Raw genomic sequence first — 20,404 nt, 5'->3', positions numbered from 1 at the left:
GACATCGAGTCCGCAGGCACGCTCCCGCAGCGGGCGCGCACCCACTTGCCGCCGATGACAGAGTGACGTACGGGTACGTCGGTTTGCGCACCCGTGCCACTTTTCCGACGTATATCGGTGTGAGACGGTCAGCAAGGTGGTTAAGTTCCCGGCATGCTAGGACTGCTAACTGTCACATTTGCTTGTGTTCTCAACCAAACTGTCAAATGGCTGGTGTCATAACTGATCACATGTGCTGCACCATGGCAACTGCTGATCAAACAGGCCAAGATGGCAGCTTCCTTGGCTGAAAAGGTTAGAAGGGCTTAGCTCAATTTTCAGGCCCTGTTCACACCTGGGCATTTTGGGAATGCAGCAGAATCGTTGCCAGGAATCTCAAAATGCACTTCAATAGCAAAATGCAGGTTCAAGTGGCATTATTTTCAATGGCGCCTAAAATGCAATGCAGTTTTGTTGTGCAATTTATCGCGCGGCACATTGCGTGAAGCTTGTCGCCCAAAAAGGAGCAGGAGCTTATTTTTGGCAACAAGCTTCATGCGATATGACAAATTGTGGAAAATAGACACCATGTTTTAGGTGCCGTTGAAAATAATGGCACCTGAACCTGCATTTTGATTGGCTGACATTCCCAGAAAAATTAGCGCGCGTCTTCTAAACTTCTCTCTAACCCCAACTCCCACTTTTCTTACTCCAGTTAGCTGTGGGGGTGAGGAATGAGTACAGAAAGAGGGAGTTCAGGTTAGAGATGAGTTTGGAGGATGACAGCACTCATTTTGGACAGCAGCACCTTTTGGGGCAGTTTGCGCCCTGCCCATTGAAATGAATGGGCGGCGCTTCCAAAGCGCCACAACACGGGCGCTTTTAAGCTCCACTTACACAGCGGTAAAGCGCCTCTAAAACAAGCGGTGCTTTACCGCTAATGCACGGCAGCCCCAGTATGAAAGGGGTCTTAATACCTTGGAATGTCTACTTTCCAAAAAGGGGTAATTTGGGGGGTATTTGTACTTTTCTGGCTTGTTAGTGTCTCAAGAAATGTCAGTACATCAGGTGTGATCAATCTTCAGTGATTGGCACCATAGCTTGTAGGCTCTCTAACTTTTGCAAAGACCAAATAATATACTCTGATTTGGGTTATTTTTGCCAAAGAAATATAGCAGTATAAATTTTGGTCAAAGTTTATAAAGAAAAATTACTAATTTGCAAAATTTTATAACAGAAATGAAGATTTATAGTGCAAAGAATAAAAAAACCCAGTGATAAATACCACCAAAAGAAAGCTCTATTTGTGTGAAAAAAAGGACAAAAATGTAATGTTGCATAACTGAGTAATAGTCTGAGTAATAGCTGGGTAATAGTCATTCAAAGTGTGACAGCGCTGAAAATTGGCCTGGTTAGGGAGAGGGTATAAGTGCCCAGTGGGTAGGTGATTAAAGTAGACCTATAGGCAAAACTTTTTTTTTTATCATTTTGGATAGAGGGAGGGTTATAACCTCGGGTATATATATATGTGTATATATATATATATATATATATATCTTTACCATCTTTGTCCTATTGGGGAGATTTCCCTTCATTTCCTGTCCCATAGCCAAACAGGAAGTGATGGGAAATCCCTACAAATAAAAAAAAATTCCTGGGGACCCCCAGGTCAACAGAACTAGTGTCCACATTGGAAGATTTGGGCGACGGGCTGGACGCTTGATCTAGTGGTCAGCCCAGTCTGGCCAGCAAGCGCGCGCAGACCACAGCTACGCGCTAGGTCGGCCGCGACATAGCCCCACTGGACAGGGGCTGGCCCTGCAAGTTAAACGTCTCGCGAGGTCGCATAAGACTGGGTCTCGGCTTGTGTCACAGCGTTCCTCATGGCCGACAGCCCCCCACTTCGGTGGCGAGGAGGATCTGTCTGGGAGCGTTGTCTGTGCTTTTCGCTGGAGAGGTAAGTAAGGGGTCCCCTCCTCTCCTTCCCCGGAGTGATGTGGGGCGTGGGTACTCCCTGGGGTAGTCGGTCCCTCCGGGGTTCTCCTCCACCCCCCTTTCCTCCCCCCCCCCCCCCCATCCCGAGTAAGGCCCAGGCTCCCGGCCTAGGGGCTTTGGGACATGGTTCCCCTTTTTCACCTTCGGGTTGTTACTGGGGGGGGGGGTATCTAGGGTTGGGCCTGGTAGGTGAGTGGCTGCCATAATTTAGGCCGCGGCTTTGTGGCCTACCAGCTGGGGAGGGGGGGGCGCTCTCACGGCTGGCGGTCGAAAATTTAGGCCGCGGCTTTGAGGCCTACTACACTCGCGGCCGACTCCAGCACTTCCTCCATTTTGCTGTGGGCGCAGCGTATGATCAGCGCATAGTCTGGCCATCATTCGCGAGGTGTTGGCCCCGGATCGGGCGTGGTTGCGTCTGTGGGGGTTTGCAGTCCTGGCTGCCTGGACGATCTTCTTCTGTCACTCCTCGGCTACCCCGAGGGGCAATGTAGTTTCTATACAGACCTTGACTCATTTCAGTAGGCATCTATACTATCTGAAGTCTGCTTGGGCCCTTCCAGAAGTCGGATTATCTAACCCCGAGCTTCAGCTCTGGCCAGCGTGTTTTCTTCTCTTCGACAAACTCCAGCAGTTGCATGCTGCGTTTTTTATTTTTCTGTCCGGCAGGTAGGCCCTCTGCGGACCTGCGTGTGGGTGTTGGGTCTGAGAGTTTCTACCTTTTTTTTAAATGATTCCATTTGCGCAGTTCCATACAAGCTCCCTTCGGGGAGATCCTGGCATGAGACAAATGCCCGAGGTCTCGGGACAATTGGATTCGGCTGAGTTAGGAAACCAGGGTTCCCTGGTCTGGTGGCTCGCTCTCCGGTTCTTCGGTTGGATAAATCCTTTCTCCCCTTGTATTAAACAGGGTGACCACCAATGCCAGTTGGTCCAGGAAGGATGTCCTGGGACTGAGCTCTGCTCACGGTCATTGTACGCTGGTGGAATCCGGACTACCAGGTAATATCCTGGAACTTCGAGCGATCAGGCTAAGTCTGGATCATGGATGGATCGACTTCGGGGGATCCCTGTACGGTTCTAGTTGGACAAGGCAACCATGATGGTTTATGCCCTTCGCCAGGGCGGGTCAATTAGGCTGTGGCGGCCCTGGCCGTTTCCAGTATTCCCCGGTGGGCAGAACGTTTCGTCCGGCCCTTTTCCGGTGTATGCATTCCAGGAGTGGAATGCTGACAGGCGGATACCTCAGTTGGCGAGGGTTGGACCACGGATAGGCCCTTCATCGGGCCATGTTTCTTTGGGTTTGTTCCCACTGGGACACTCATGAGGTAGTTCTCTTGGTGTCCTGGTTCAACGGACGGTACCAAGGTTTCTGGTAAGGTCACGGGTTGCTCTGGCAACCCATGGGGCCAGTGACGTTTCCCTATGCCTTTCCTCCTCTCCAGCTTCTGTTGTGGCCTTTACGCAGGATCACGGCTGTGGGTGTTCATTCTATTATCCCCGGATGGGTCCAGCCGCTCTGGGTGCGCCTGGTTGGCTTCGTGTCTTGTCGACTGCCTCTCAGGAAGGATCTATGGTCCCAGGGCTGTTCCTCCATCCTGCCTTATGCTGCATACACACAAGCGGACTTTCTGGCAGACTTAGGCCGGCGGACCGGACTCCGTCGGACAATTCGATCGTGTGTGGGCTCCAGCTGACTTTTTTTCCCCCAAAAGTCAGACGGACCTAAAAATAAAACATGTTTCAAATCTTTCCGACGGACTTGAGTCTGGTCGAAAAATCCGCTCATCTGTATGCTAGTCCGAAGTACTAAAACCGACGCTAGGGCAGCTACTGGCTATCAACTTCCTTATTTTATTCTGGTCGTACGTCATCACGTACGAATCCGTCGGACTTTGGTGTGATCGTGTGTAGGCAAATCCGTTCGTTAGGAAAGTCCGTCGGATAGACCGTCAGACCAGTCCGGTCGAAAAGCCTGCTCATGTGTATGCGGCATTAGAGCCACTGGTTTTAACAGCCTGGCTGTGTTGAGCCAGATGCGGCAGTTCTGACACTGTTGATGGCTAGGAAATCCATCTTTTAGGAGGTTTTAACCTCCGGTTGTGGAGAGCGCATATATCCTGATGTGAAGCACCGGGCATTCATCCTTGTTCTTTCTAGGTGGCTCCAATTCCGGCCCCCATTTACGGGGGGTTTAGCAGGAATGCGCCTCGAGTACCATCGAGGGCCAGGTGTCAGCCTGGGTGGTCGTCTTCAGCATCCCCTGGTCTCACGCTCCCTGGTGCGTACCTTTTATTCAAGGGGTTAGACATCTGTTTCCACCGGTGTCGTTTTTTTCTACCACCGTGGGATCTGAACTTGGGGTTTTCGGTTCTCCAGGAGACGCTCTCTCTCCCTCTCTCAAAATATCGGTAGATTTCACTGCTTACTCTGTCTCGAAAGGTGGCCTCTTAGTGGCTTTCACCTCTGCTCACAGGGTGTCGAAAAGGGTGGCGTTATCTTCTCGTTCACCTTACCCAGGTTTAGGCGGTGCTTCGCCCTTTTCTATGGTTCCATCCCTGGGTTTCCATTTGAACAAGGACATTGTGTTTCCTTTCTTGTGTCCCTGGCAACACATCCCAAGGAATTTGCCTTATCTGCCTGGGATGTGGTTTGGGGGATTCGGTTGTATTTGCCAGCCACTGAGTCTTTTGGAGGTCAGGCTCTCTGTACTCACAGACAGGCCAAGAAAGGGGCTGTCTGCTTCTTCTGCAACCTTCTTCTGGATGGATCAGACAGATGATGACTCTGGGCTATTCTGTCAGGAATCGGGTTCCTGCTTTCCCTGTTACGGCGCATTCTTCTCGGGCGCCTAGTGCGTCTTGGGCCTTCTGTCTCCAGGCGTTTGTGGGGCATTTTTCACAAGTTCTACGAAGTGAATGGGTTGGCATCTGCGGGTGCCTTTTTTGGCCGCAAGCTTTTTGCAGGCTGCTGTTAAGAGGGTCTAATCCCTCTTGAAGGGGTATCGTTCAGGTTGGGTTCCAGCTTGTCCTGTATAAAGCTTATCTTACCTGGTTGGCTTTTGTGTTAGCCTTGGGATTTTTGCTATCCCACCCCTCATGTTCAGCACTGCTTTGGGATGTCCCTACCGCTCTGAATAAAGAAGGCTGTGTCTGTCAATGAACGAATGAGAAAATAGGATTTTTTACTTACCGTAAAATTTGTTTCTCTGAGTTCATTGACAGACACAGCACCTACCCCTCTATGGAGTTTTTTGATACTTCTATTACTGCTTGCTACTAAACTGAATACCTAGAGCAGGGAGGGGGTTATATACTGACGGAGGACAGCCCATGGACGTAGCCAGGGGTTGTTGTTTTTGTTCTGCCTAGTCCTACTCCTGCGGAGATGATGTAACCCTACCGCTCTGAATAAAGATGGCTGTGTCTGTCAATGAACTCAAAGAAACGGATTTTACGGTAAGTAAAAAATCCTATTTTTCAGGAGGCGCTGCCCATTCATTGCAATGGACAGGGGCGTTTTGGGAGCGCTGTATACAGCCATTGACTCCTGCTCCTATCAATCGCAGCCTGTGAGGAGAGAGTGGGGGGACAAGGCCAAGCCATGCTCTGTGTCAATGGACACACAGAGCACAGCTCAGGATAGAGCCTGCATGAGTGCCCCCATAGCAAGCAACTTGCTATGGGGGCACTCAGAAAGGGGGAGGAGCCAGGAACGCTGGCAGGGGACCCAAGAAGTGGAGGAAATATACAATGTTTGTTATTTAAAAAAAAATCCCTTTACATTCACTGTAAACATGTAGTTATAACTACATAGGGCAATATATTTTTGTTTTCTTCAGGACTCTTGGGAAAAGTTGATTAGTTTTGGCTATGGCAAAGGCAAATAGGCACGACTGATGTTTGTATGTAGGTTTCACATTTCGTGACTTTTCTATCATTCTTACTTACAGCTGCCCCTGCCTCCTCTTGCTGAAGCTTAGCTCCTCCCAGTTGTGCTTCCAAGATTCGCTCTAACCTGCCATTGACTGAGAATCTAAAAATGGATGTGGTGGAAGCCTGGGTGAGAGATCAGCTCCATGAAATTCTGGGTATGAGCGATCGTCATGTGGCCCAATTCCTTGTTGGCACTGCTCAACGGAGTTCAAGTTCTGTAGATTTTCTAAGCCGCCTAACTAGCACAGGAGCAATCGATGTCACCGATAAAGTGCGAAGCTTTGCGGAGGAACTTTGGTTGAAGGTAAGAGTGTTAGTGATATGTATTGTGTACTTGATGAGGCCTGTCTACAGGATAAATGTCACTGGAAAAGCAGTCATAGCAGTCATGATCGGAAAAGTGGTAAAAATTCCATTCTTAGAACTTTTTTAAGTAAAATTGGTAACATACTGTAATTCTTTGTTTATGGAGTTCGCATGCTGTTACAGCTGGTCACACAGGTAATTTTTTAGTCCATTTCAACTACTTTCAAGCCACTGGGATTCACAAATATGAATGAAAATAATTGCCATAAGAACAAACGCTACTGGGTCTTTGATTATTCTATGCCAAGAACCCCCCCAAACAATCATGTTCTGGCAACAGCTAGTCAACACAGTTCTTCCCTTGTGCAAGGATACTGGCTGTCATAGGGGCTGCCCTAGAAAATTCAATAAAGTCTTGCTTCAAGATGACTCTAGTGGCTTCAAGATGACTCTACTGCCCAGATGTAGGTGGCCTTTCAATTGTATGATAATGTTTCTTGTGTCATGTTGGTACAGTGGGTGGGGGGGGGGGGTCAAGTGAGGCCTCAGCCCAGGGGTTACTATGTTATCTTGACTACCTCTGTCTGTTTTGTGAGACACACATGGATAGCAGTAGTTGTATGTGTTCTTTTAGACATCAAAAGTATTTTTTATGTTTTTTAACCTGCACTCTATTGGCAGATTTTTTTTTTTTGGACTGCCAAATTTGGCCCAAAGTGCCGGTGTTATTTTGTGCTACCTGTCAAAATTGACGACAAAAAAAAAAAAAAAAAAGGAAATGGTTGCCAGAAACAAAGTAATTTTACCTCCCACAAGTTTCATTAACCACCAGAATATGATTGAGTGGGAAGCTAAAACTGGCCAATAAATTGACCGCTTTAAGGCTTAGTTCCGATATAGGCGAGTCGGATGTGTTTTCAACCACAATGGAGCCAGTTCCCACATGTCCAGGGCTGCTTCAGTCTGTTCTAAAAGAGCCCTGTGCGATTTTAGGTCTAGTTCAGGTGCAAATTCAATTCAAAATTTGCACCTGAACCGGTGAACAAAACTGCACTGGACTCCTTTTAAAAACAGACTGCAAACCCCAGCCGGACATGTGTGAACCTAGCCTAATACAGAAATATTGAATTGAAGCAAGGAAAAAAGTAAGGCAATTTTGTTAAATGAGATAAACATTTTCCACCATGTTTGATTGGGGCAGTTTCAATTCAGTCTCCTTGGGGTCAATCAAAACTAGCATTTTATATGCTAAAAATGTTCAGTTTTATTTTATTGCCGTGAGTTTGACCAGCTTTTACAATCATCCACATGTGGAAGGAGTTAAAAAGGATGCAAAAAGTCTAGGGGCTGTGGCCACACCTCTTTACAATGTTGTAGTTGTCATTGGTGGGGACAAACAGAACATTGCTTAAAGTGTTTTGTGAAGGCTAAAGGTTTTTTAACTTCATGCATTCTTTGCATGAAGGAAAAAAACCTGTTCTTTGCAGCAATCCCCCCAGCTCTCCAATACTGACCTGAGCCCCATCACGATGTGCTTGAGAGCCTCGGCTCTCTGGGGACTCTCCCTTCTTCATTGGCTGAGACTGCAGCGGGAGCCATTGGCTCCCGTTTCTGTCAATCACAGCCAGTAAGCAAATGAGGGAAGAGAGGGGGCGGGCCGAGCTGTTTGTCTGTGCATGAATGGACACGCAGTGCCACAGTTTAGAAGCAAGGCTGCTTGGGTGCCCCCATTGCAAGCTGCTCACTCTGGGGGTTCTTGGCAGGAGAGAGGGGCAGGAGCGCCAACGGGATACCCAAGAAGAGGAAGATTGGGGCTGCTCTGTGCTAAACCACTGCACAGAGCAGGAAATTATGACATGTTTGTTTTAAAATAAAATAATGACTTTAATATCACTTTAAACTGTTCACAGATGGATTGAAATTCGTCCGTTCTCAGCTGAACCAGCCGAATTTCAATCCGTCAATAAACAGGACTGGTGGAAGTGCTAACCAGTGTACTCTGACAGCATAGGGCTCACTTAGCACAGCAGGGGGGTTTCCTCCATCCACCTCCTTGTAAATCATCTATGGTCAGCCTAACACTGACAAGCAAGAAGCTGCAAGAGAGCAGTTTAGGTGAGTATATGGCGATCAAAGAGGAGTCCTTTCCAGAGACACTGTCATCTTACCTTGCCTTTATAGTTTCTCTTTGAAAAAGAATTGCTTTGTGTGAAGGGTGCATGAGGCATCTGTTGTATCAAGTTAGCAAGTTCCATCTGACGATTCCCTGTGACCAGTCAGCGATCGTTCTCTTTTCTTTATAGGGAGGTTAATTGTTTTTCTATCTTCCTTTAAGAGTTTGGCACAACATGGCCTGCTGTGAAGTTTCTCCAGCAATCTCCTACCCTCGCTGCTCATACTTCCTCATCATAGATGCCTACTGGCTAGGGGCCAGTGTTGTGTATGATTCCGCACACTGCACCGTACCCTTTTTCTTTTCATTGGGATATCTTTCAATACATACAGTACACTGCTACAGCAACATTATCAGTTTCTCGTTGTTGGATTCCACATAGAGATCACTCTCTTCTTTAATAATGTTAATATATTTATGGGGGTGTGTGTGTGTGTGTGTGTGTGTGTGTATGTGTATATATATATAAATATAAGTCTAAATCTTTTTCTGACACTTCTTTCTTAAGTTAAAATCAATATTTTTTGCTAGAAAATTACTTGGAACCCCCAAACATTATATATATTTTAGCAGAGACCCTAGGGAATAAAATGGCAATTGCTGCAATATTTTATGTCACACTGTATTTGCCCAGTGGTCTTTCAAATGAATGGGAAAAAATACACTTCAATGAATAAAAAACAAAACAAAAAAACGAAACAGTAAAGTTAGCCCAATTTTTTTTGTTTTAATGTGAAAGATGATGTTACGCTGCGAGAATCGTGAGAGAATCGTGATCTATCTTCTAAGCGAAAAAAATCGTGATTCTCATTTTAGCCAGAATGGTGCAGCTTTAGTATAAACACACACATACATCTGCATGTATAATGGACATCAAGGATACATAAGTATATATCAGCTTGGCAACACATGGTAGTGTAGAAAAATGTATACATTCTGTAAATTTTTATATATATATATATATATATATATATATATGCACATATCATATAGGCGGCACCTTGCAATAGGACTAAATAATATAGAATGGTATAAACATGATTAGTGTAGATAATGAGCTGGAGTCGTCTCTAATGCAGGCCTGTATCTGCATCCTAAGTGACTGATGCGTTTCATGTATGGACACTCATCAGGGGCAGATGCTCAGGAATATCTATAAAGAATAAATATAATTAATCTGATATGGCACTAAACATGACAGGAAAAGGCAAATATGCCAGTCCTGGATACTTACATATGATGAAATGCGATGAAGTATGTGAGTGTGGGGCCAGGGCCAGAAGGTAGTCTGTCGCGGGAGCTGAGGTAGTTTGCAGCTGCGCGCCAGCAGGGCACACACACAGAGCCCCCCAGAACACAGCCAGTCTTCACAGTGAGTCCAAATGATGGATACGTGGTGACTGTCAGAGAGTCTATAAAAAATGAATGGGGTATCACTGAGCTACATAATGTTAATGAGAAACTCCAGTGAAGATAAAAGGTGACCATTTAGAATGGTGAAAATAATGAAAAGTCAGTGCGAGTAATGATAAACCAAAAAACCCAGTTAGCAAGAATGATAATATAAAGAGAGATGTGCAGAGACACCAGGGACAGTCCCACATCACCAAGAACGGTTGGAGAGAGAGGTGACTGACTAGCCAAGAAATGTGAAGGGTGATGGTATAGTTACCTTGATGTGTACAAAAAAAGTACAAGTGCTTTTGTGAAGTGGGGCATCATGGAATGTGTGGCAAGGAAAACTTTGTCCGGGGAGGCGCCATATATACACCCCGCGCGCACGTCGACTACTACCTGCGCCACGCTGGCACATCATGTGCAAGGAGGGGCCTGGAATCAGGTGGTAAGCACTGCCCACGAATGAGTCCCCAGCTATGTTGGCTAGAGCGGAAAGGCTCGTGCCTCACGTCATGACGCCTGGAGGACGTCCCACGTGAGGCACGTTGCGTAGCATCGATGCGCTGTGGGTATAGTCCCAAATTATCTATCTATCTATCTATCTATCTATCTATCTATCTATCTATCTATCTATCTATCTATCTATCATCTCTTTCTCTTGATTTGTTGTCTCTTCTGCACAGCTTCCCCATAAAGCGCCAGTTGAACGCCCGGCTCGGGCAGCAGAGCGAGAGGCCCTGGCCATGCAAAAGAAAAACAAATCCTACACCCTTCTGGAGGATAGCGATGAGGACGAGGCAAAGGAAGAGAGCAAATATGACAAGAAAAAAAGGAAGAAACATCTGAGGAAGAGGAGGAAAGAAGAGTCGTCTGACAGTGAGAGCGACCATGCACAGTGAGTACAGCTGTTCTGGGACTTGTGTAATGGTTATGTAATATTCAGTAAACACTGTAGAGTAGCAAAGAATCTGTTCCCTGTTGTCATGCCATACATGAAAATAGAGTAGTGTGGCAAGTATGCTATGCTGGTTTTGTTAAAATAGACATTAATAATGTCTTGTTGCATCATCTGACATCTGATTTGTCCATCTTTCAATGACTTCCAGAAAAGAAAAAGCTTCATCTCCTCAGATGATCTCAGATGAAGAAGACCAAGAAGAGATAGATCGGTTAAAGGATCTGGAGGAAAGAGATGCTTTTGCAGAAAGAGTAAAGAAGAGAGATAAGGAGAAAACCAGGAATATTGTGGAGAGGTCCGATAAGAAGGTAAGGTGTTCTGAAACATAAAGTTGGCTATAGGGAGAAGGCACTGTGGGGAAGTAATCTATTTGCTGAAAATGTCCACACCGGTTAAATTTTTTACGGATAGTGCTGTCATTTCTTCATTGTATTTCTAGACCTATTATTTTAATTTATGTTCTGTACAATTACATTATAGGCATATGAAGAAGCACAGAAGAGACTAAAGCTGGCAGAAGAAGATCGTAAAAAAATGGTAAGCCTAATTTAATCTGATATTAGTGTTTAACTTTATGCCTGGGGTTTAAAGTGGTTGTAAAGGTTTAAGGTTTTTTTACCTTTAGGCATTCTATGCATGAAGGTAAAAAACCTTTTGTGTGCAGCCCCTCAGCCCCCCCTAATACTTACCTGAGCCCTATCTCGATCCAGTATTGTGCATGAGAGCCTCAATTCTCCGGGCACTCACTCCTCATTGGCTGAGGCCGCAACGCCAGCCATTGGCTGACAATCACAGCCAGTGAGCCAATCAGGAGAGGTAGGGGTTGGACACGAGCCGTGGCTCTGTATGTGAATCGACACACAGAGCCGGAAGCTCTGGAGCAAGCCTGCTTGGGTGCCCCCAGAGCAAGCTGCTTGCTCTGGGGAAACTTGGCAGGAGGGAGGGGCCAGGAGCGCTGGCGGGGGACCTGATGAGAGGAGGATCCGGGCTGCTGTATGCAAAACCACTGCTCAGAGCAGGTAAGTATAACTTGATTTTTATTTTTTATTTTTTTTTAACCATGACTTTAATATGACTAGTTAATCTATTTATATGTCTGCATGGCTCCTCTGCTCCTGACAGCTACATCTTGGCATTTAGCTGATAGTGCAAGTCTCTTAGTAATTACCAAAGGTCCCTGTGATATACAGTGCTTGAGTGCAGTGCTCAGTAAACAGATCCAATGGTGGCAACTTTGTTCCAGTATAGGTGGACGTTCAGTCAATGTTGTCTAGGACTGAAAGTTTGCTGTTAGCCTATGGGAGAAAAAAAACCCAATACAATCACAAATATTGAGGGGGTAAACTAGCTACCAGTTACTAAATTATAGTTTTTGGATTTACAGACTCTTTAGAAGAGAAGTTTCAGTTAAAATAAATAATATATATATTCTACACTCACCTAGGTGGAAGCAACAGCAATCCGATGCTCCATCTGTCCCCCGCCACTGATTTCTTGGTCTTTAGCGAGCTGGTGGTGGTCAGTCACCAGCTCTCTGCTCATCTAGCGCTCAGTAGAGCGCTGGCTCGTGGGGGGGTGGGAGCGACTGGCTGAGAGGCTTATCTGGCTGCCAGTCCAGGCTTCTGTGTGGATCCCAACTGTAAAGCTGGGATCTTTCCCGAGCCTGGACTGGCTGAGTGACATAAGCTGACAGTGGGCTTTAGCTCGCTGTCAGCTGAAAATGGGTCAGAAGAGTACTATAGGCAAAAGTGTTTTTGTTTTTTTTGTGTTTTTCCATTTTGGATAGAGCAAGGGAGGTTTATAACCCCTGTCGGCTTTCTTTTTCGTCATCTGTGTCCCATTGGGGAGATTTCCCTTCACTTCCTGTCCCATAGCCAAACAGGAAGTGAGAGGGATTTCCAAAGTCACCAGAGCTGGCGTCCCTATTGAAAAATGTCCCCTCTATTGCATTTCTGGGGACAACCCAAAACTTCTTTTTATATTTTTACTTTCAGTGATAATGGTAAACAGGACAAATAGAGAGGGTGAATCTCATGCACAGATAGCAATAAAAACTGACAGGGCTTCTAATCCCTCTCCACAAAATTAAAAATGAAAAGTTTTGCCTCTAGTTATACTTCAATACCTCAGGGAAGATTTATCAAAGTTATTTTCTCAGTTCTGTATTGCCAGCTAGTTAGAATTGTATGGTGGAGGAAAAGTAACAGTGTAGCTGTTTGCTATAGGGCATGTTGTAATAGTTTTTACCTAACTCAAGTCAAATTGATAAACAAGGGCTAATGAAACTATTTGACAACTTTTTTTTTTTTCTTTTTGGGGGGGTGGGTCCAGTCATCTCTAGATTTTTGTCTCTGTAAATTTGGGATATACGTTCTAATGAATTAAAGTATTTAAACGCTGGCTGATCTGAAAAATCCATAGCATCTTTTTTATTTGTTTTTTATTTTTTTCTATTGAGGTTTGGGAATTAATTGGGATGATTCAGTTCATTCAAACACAGATGAGCCATCGTATTACTGTATCTTCTGTCTAGGCCATTCAGCTTCTGGTCACTTTAGAGGTTTAGCTGTAGCGCCGCCAATACTAGTATAAAATAAATAAACAATCCAGTGTTATATATATATATAATAGTTTGGTTTGTGCAAAGTTTATAGCGTCTACAATCAATATACTCTTATCGGGATTTTTTTTTTTAACCAAAATCATGTAACAGAATACATATTGGCCTAAATTTATTAAGATATTTTAATTTTCTTAATTTTTTTTTATTGCATATAGTTTTATAGCAGAATGTAAAATGTTTTATTTTTCATGTTTTATTTTTTTTCAAAATTGTCTGCTCATTTTTTGTTTATAGCACAAAAAATTAAAAATGCAGTGGTGATCAAATACCACCACAAGAAAGCTCTATTTGTGGGGGAAAAAAGGACATACATTTTATTTGGGCACAACGTTGCACGACAGCGCAATTGTCCATTAAAATGAGGCAGTGCCGAATCGCAAAAAATGTCCTGGTCATGAAGGGGGGTAAATCAGTTCAAATGGTTAAAGAGTTTACATATTTGTGTTTGATACAGGTACCAGAGCTAAGGAAGAAGTCTCGGCGGGACTATTTGGTGAAGAGAGAAAAGGACAAGCTGGAGGACCTGGAGGCTGAGATAGCAGACGAAGAATATTTGTTTGGGCCTGGGCTGACAGCACATGAGAAAAAAAATTTGGAGTATAAGCGCACAGTGAGGGATCTGGCGAATGAATACGAAAAAGCCAAAAAGAAGCAACACATAGAAACACATGACCGTTACGTTATGCCTGAGGAGACCAGGAGTAAGGTACATCACAGATTTGATCCAGAACTCATGAAGCACATCTTGTGATGGGTATAATGATCACCTTTTTTTTTTTTTTTTTTTGAAAAGTTTTGTTTATTGCTTTTTTACATAACAAATAAACACAAGACCCAGTGGGCCACACACAAAAAGAACTATTTACATCCTTCAGCATTGACTCTCTCCTCCTCCTTCCAGACCTTCACTCAGTGACAGGATCAGAACAATGATAATAAGGCCACCTTTCCCTAATAGCAATCAATAATACATTTCAATATGTCAAATGGTTACATACATATTGACTCTCATAGCAGGTGCATTCCATTATGTGCCACTTAATCTGCCACCGTAGTTTCGCTATTCATCCAACTGCCCCACACTTTGTCAAATTTCTGTGGTATGCCCCTGCTAATATATGTAGCCTTGTAAAGAGGTGCGGCTCTATTTACCACACCCTTCCATGCTGATACAGATGGGGGATTAGGCTTGTTCCATGATAACACTATCATTTTCCTAGCGTAATAGATTAGTATCGTCAGTAAGGTACGCGTTACTCTCTTTGGGGCTAGGTTGTCTACCAAACCCAAAAGACACACCTCTATCGTGGGCTGTATATTAATGGCTGTTACTTCTGCTATACATTCTGTATGATCACCTTTCTAAGTCTCTTGTCCTGACAACCGAGAGGGGTGCTTTTAATGTTAAATGTACAGATCTCATACAAATTGGCTTATGGTTGGTTTGGCAGACTCTAATCTGCATACCTAATGTCACAGGTAACTGACCCCTGTCAAAGTGGACTGAGTGTCCAAAGAAAAATACATTTTTTTTTTTTGGACAAACCGTTCCTTAGTAGTTGTGAGCATTTGAGTAAGCCCTAAAGTAGGGATTTATAATGTGAAATTCTGCCCTTAAAGCGGAGCTCCACCCAAAAGGCATTTTTTAGGGGAGGGATGAGCAGGTACCCGCTCCCACTTTCGGGTCAGATCTACGAGGAAATTTAGCCCCTCCTCCTCCCCCCCGCAGCCTTCTGGCACACACACAGGTTTCAGAAAACTGCGGGACCATTCACAAAGCTCATCACGACTCGCAAATGTGCACTAGGATACCAGTTGTGAAGCCGGAGGGCTTCCCTGCTGCTTTCCCTTACATTGGCTCAGGTGAGGGCATCGCTGGATCCAGGGGCAAGTAAGTGTCCTTATACTAAAAGTCAGCAGCTACAGTATTTGTAAAGCCTGGAGCTCTGCTTTAACAAGAAAATGTCCACGAAAAGTGGCCTGTAATCAAGCCTCAGCTGTAGTTTTCCTTTTTAAATAAAATGGGCAACCAGCTTAGGCCTTTGGTTTGCTTCGTATGGGTTTTGCACCCCTATACAAGTCTACGTGATAGGTATGCAAAATACAGTTAACGCAGGTCATTGGTAGGTCAAATACACCTGTTAATGAATTTTGAATGGTCCCACAAGCATCGTACGCTGGTGCCATTAACACAGACCCAAAGCTCATCAACACAGGGCCCTTTATTCAGCTACCTAAATTTACAGAACTGTCAAAACTGTTGATTTTGCATTAGGATTCCTAAAGGGAGCATAGCCTACTTAGTATCTTAATTTATCCAGGTATACTTGTAGTGCTACAGTCCACCCAAGAATATTTGTCAGTAATCTGGTGATTCTGGAATGTGCCTGCTTGTGATGCTGGAACACTCACTGCAGGCCTTTTACTTTTACAATCAATATCTGTAACACTGTAAGTTTGAAAGTGGTTTGTGATGCAGAAAATGGAGAGACAGGAAGTTACAGTTTAAGCGTCAAAAAGTACACTTCTAATACCCTCCTACTTGACCCTATTTGGGGGTTCACAGTTTGCATTCCCTTTTGCCCCTTTACCATGACCTCATCTCTAACCCACCCTCCCTCTCCACAGGTGTGTGCCTACCCCAATGAATGCAACCTCCAATGCTTTTTTAATTCAATCTTATTTTATTCATATAGAGAGCAAGAGAGATAGAAGAATATATAAACATTACAAATATTGGTAAGGTATACCAACAATAAGTATCATGTACGTCGGAACAAATGCATATCCAGGTTACATAAAAATGGAATGAAAACATATTTATGTGGCACATCAGGAGACCATCTGTGTTAGCAACCCCTGAAAACATAACAGGTTAAAGTAACATTCACCATAATTTCAGAAAACTGTATCATAGTAGTCCCATTCTTAATGCATCAGGAAAGGTTATATGAAAAACCTGACTTTATGAAAAATAAGTTGTAGGGGTCACTCACTGAATCAGTAACAATGGATAAGTCGAAGTCATGGTACATTTGCTCAATGGATTCCTAGAGGAAAAGGAATAGGGGCAGAAAAGAGGCAGCAGAAAGATAGGGGACAAGAAGCACTCCATCATAGTCCCAAGGCGACGTCGTCTAGGCCACTTTCAGCCAGGGAGATAAACTCCAAGGCGTATCGGAACATGGACCATAAAGTCCAAGTGAGAGAAAACTGTTCGTCTTTACCATATTTCTCTGCCAACAGACGTTCAGGGTCCCTTATGCGGTCCACTTCAGTAGCCCAATCCCCCAGGGAAGGCGTGATTGTCCATCTCCAGTCGCTACTCTGGCCGCTGCAAGAAAGTGTTGCAACGCATCTTTTTTAATGGATTTGAATATGCCAGGGAGTATAGATAAGAGAGCCACCTCAGGTGAAGGTTGAATGGAAGTCGCCATTAGTTTACAGTTAGGGCTGGGAGATTTTCCACAAAAAAAAAAAAAAATCTGCGATTTTCTTAAAAAAACTCGAATCACTATTCGAATCAAGTTTTTTTTTTTTTTTTTTTTGGACTCTGCGCCGGTCCTGAAGAGCTGCGGGCAGGAGTTTTTAGGCGAGGCCGCGGCTTCGGCCTAGTCCGGCCTTGCGGACTAGGCCGAAGCTGCAGCCTCACCTAAAAACTCCTAACCACAGCTCCTCAGGACCGGCGTGGTGAAAAAAAAAAAATCTAAAAAAATCAATTTGCTTAAATTTTGAATCGATTTGACCTCTCAACTCGATTCATGATTTAAATCGATTTTTTCCCCAGCCCTGTATTTACAGTATAGTTTGAAGATCACCAGAGGCTGCGGCTTTTGGTTGGTAAGTTATACATCTGTGGAAGGGATAGGGGTTAGGTTAGGTCACGTGAGGGTAAAAGGGCAAAAGGGACGAGTACACTTTTTTTGTTTTAAATTGCACTTATCCCTAAATATTTTTTATAATTTTAACAAATGTTAAGGGTATTTTTGCTACTTGCTGTATTCCAGTTAACTAATTGCAGTACTTCTAATGGTTGTATTTCATACTGTGCAGAAAATTCCAGACCGTTATGAGGAGCCGGTGACAGAAGAGCGTTTTGCCCCTCGTGAAGAACAGAGGCGATGGGAGGAGGAGCACATTGGAGCAGCAGCTCTGTCATTTGGTGCAAAGGATGCTCGTGCACGGGGACAAAAGCAGTATGACTATGTGATGGAGGAAGATGAGGTGATACAGTTTGTCAGTGCAATTCAAATAAAAGGAACTGTAGAGAAGGTGAGAAGTCGCGCTGTCACAAGTTTATCCCTGTTTTATACTCCAAAGAGCACTGATTCATGCCATTGGTTACAGATGCACTCCAGTCAAAGATAAGCCTGTTTCATTTAACCCTTTCACTGTCGGGTCCCTATGACGTATGGACCTGACAGTGGGGCGTTTTATTATAACTATACAGGATTTATATAGCGCAAACTGTTTGCGTAGAGCTTTACAATGTAGAGGGGGGACAGTACAATTACAATACAGTTCATTACAGAAGGAATAGAAGGGCCCTGCTCATGGAGCTTACAGTCTAAAGGGAGGGGGGAGATGGTACAAAAGGTAATAGCTGCGGGGATGATCTGATGGAGGTGACTCGGGTACAGTTCTTAGGTGGAGGTAGGGTAGGCATCTCTGATTAAGTTAGTTTTCAGGGATTGCCTAAAGGCGGACAGGGTAGGGGCTGACCAGACATACTGGGGCAGGGAATTCCAGAGGATGGGAGAGGCTCTGTAGAAATCCTGGAGGTGAGTGTGGGAGGTGGAAACAAGGGAGCTGGAGAGTAGATGGTCTTGGGAGGAGTGGAGAGGACGATTCAGGCAATATCTGTAGATGAGGTTGTTGATGTAGCTGGGGGTGACATTGTGGATGGCCTTGTATGTTGTGATTAGTATTTTGAATTTTATACAGCCTGGTAGGGGAAGCCACTGAAGGGATTGGCAGAGAGGAGCAGTAGTCACGGATCGGTTAATTACACAGGTTTTATGTAAATCTGACAAGCAGATTCCTGCCTGTCAGATGGAAGCATTTGGGCGGCTGCACTGCTGCCTGATTGCTTCCACACGACTTCAGTAATGGCGATCTGCATTGCATTACATTCAGTGGAGCATAGGGAAGACATCCAGGGTCTCATTAAAGAGAACCTGTGGCCAAAAAATCAAAACATAAGGAACTTTTTGTCCCCTGTATGATGGGAAAAAAAGTTAAACATTTTTTTTTAACAGTAAAACATTCAAGTTACACCCAAGCACATACATTCCCACCAAAATGTTTTATTCTTTTGAGGTCCCACCTCCACGTATACACACACGTATGAACATAAACTCATACACCAAGGGCGCCTACGCATGTTAACAACGGTTGCAGTATACAAGTGACATATCGCGTAAGCTGTTTGCTCTGGGCACAGGGAGGGGCCAGGAGCACTGGCGGCGGACCTGAGAAGAGGAGGATTGGGGCCGTTCTGTGCAAAACTACTGCACAGAGCAGATGAAGTATGACATGTTTTTTATTAATAACTAAACAAAAAACTTGCCTTTAATATCACTTTAATGAATTCTTAAAGACTAGAGACTTGCAATCATATGTGTTTCTTGACTTCTGTATACTTGCCTTGAGTTGTTGACTGAAAGTACTGAAGCCATAAGGTCAGTATAACAGCTAGCCAACTATTATTATTTTAGGAGAAGATCAGCAGTGGCATCCTTCATATTATTTTTGGGAAAGACCTACTTTAAATTGACTGGGTGACATAATAGATGGTTGTCATAGAACCTGGCTGTATGTTTGCCTGTCTAGCTAAAACCCTACATTTTCCCCCATTTTTATATTCTAGATGTCCTTGACAATGTTTCCCCCTTCCATTCTTGGGGGGGGGGGGGTGGGGTGGGGATAGAGAGCACAGCATAAAATAAGCTGTACTCTAAATACACAAGTCTCCAACAGAATGTACAGAAAAGCTGAGTCCTATCTCAAAAACAAAACACCAGCATGAGAACTTTGTAATTAAAATTTCAGAGGTGGGCAAGTATAGATAAGTATTTGCTTCTGAAGTGCATCGGTTGTTTGTGTTGGATGTCTGCATGTCAAACCTTTGCTTAGCGCTCTTTGGAGCCAGGGGGGTTTGGATGGCTGCAGTAACAATTCAAACAAAGCCATTTAACAGTAGGAAAGTGTGTAATGTCTCAAAAGTAAGAAATATGTTAGGCCTAATTTTATAAAAATGATCATTTTATTCAAAAATAAACCACACAATTGTCAATATTTCTTTACTTTATTCTGGCCTTGGGCTAGTCCAAAATCAATGTATTTATGATTTTTAACTTGATTTGTGTAATAAAATCTATATTTTGGAATAAACTGTCTATAGGGTACAGAGAAAGCCCATGTATGTGTTTTTTTTTTCTTCAATTGGATTTCTTTACTTTAGAATGTCATTGAATAGCATTTACTAGTCCCGCTACAAACTGTCGTTGCTTATATGATCTCAGGCCTCACATCCATCATAGGACAAATTTGAAGAGTCGTTTGAACTCTTAGGTTAAGGCGTATTTATTTTCCTAAATTGTCAGGAAGATGAAAACGAAAAAGCACTATCAGAGCTGGAAAAGAAGAAATTGTCCCTGCAAGAGGTGCGACGCAGCCTTCCTGTCTTCCCGTACCGAGAAGATCTCCTCAAGGCCATTGCTGAGCATCAAATTCTAATTATTGAAGGGGAGACTGGATCCGGCAAGACAACCCAGATCCCACAGTATCTGCATGAAGAAGTGAGTTTTGTTCTTTTTGCGTGCTTTTTTTATGCTGATTAAATTGTGGGTCTCTGCTATCTTTGTTTTGTAACCTATTGTGTAATGGCTTTAGGCTTAGTTCAGACTTGAGGTTTAGGGGCGTACACCCCCCCCCCCCCCCCCTTCACATAGACTTTTTACCTCAGCCTCTCCTGGTGCTAGTCTGAAAAGCAAAAAGGTGCGCCAATCTAAGTGAAGCGGTATAGCCATAAAGGGTTT

General features: G+C 44.1%; 1 protein-coding gene across 2 annotated transcripts in view; it reads left to right on the top strand.

Moving 5' to 3' along the window:
* DHX16 (DEAH-box helicase 16) overlaps positions 1–20,404 on the top strand; it is an 83,181-nt gene that overhangs the window by 1,749 nt on the left and 61,028 nt on the right. For both annotated transcript variants that reach the window (XM_073598894.1, XM_073598893.1), the window contains exons 2-8: positions 5,924–6,210; positions 10,467–10,678; positions 10,890–11,049; positions 11,222–11,278; positions 13,819–14,070; positions 17,418–17,636; positions 19,970–20,164. In XM_073598894.1, the coding sequence (XP_073454995.1) occupies positions 6,013–6,210; positions 10,467–10,678; positions 10,890–11,049; positions 11,222–11,278; positions 13,819–14,070; positions 17,418–17,636; positions 19,970–20,164 (1,293 nt within the window). In that variant the 5' untranslated portion in view covers positions 5,924–6,012. The remainder of the gene's footprint in view (positions 1–5,923; positions 6,211–10,466; positions 10,679–10,889; positions 11,050–11,221; positions 11,279–13,818; positions 14,071–17,417; positions 17,637–19,969; positions 20,165–20,404) is intronic.

Source organism: Aquarana catesbeiana, linkage group LG09 (assembly GCF_042186555.1).
Source record: "Aquarana catesbeiana isolate 2022-GZ linkage group LG09, ASM4218655v1, whole genome shotgun sequence".
NCBI lineage: Eukaryota > Metazoa > Chordata > Amphibia > Anura > Ranidae > Aquarana > Aquarana catesbeiana.
This window is presented reverse-complemented; position numbering and strand designations above follow the sequence as displayed.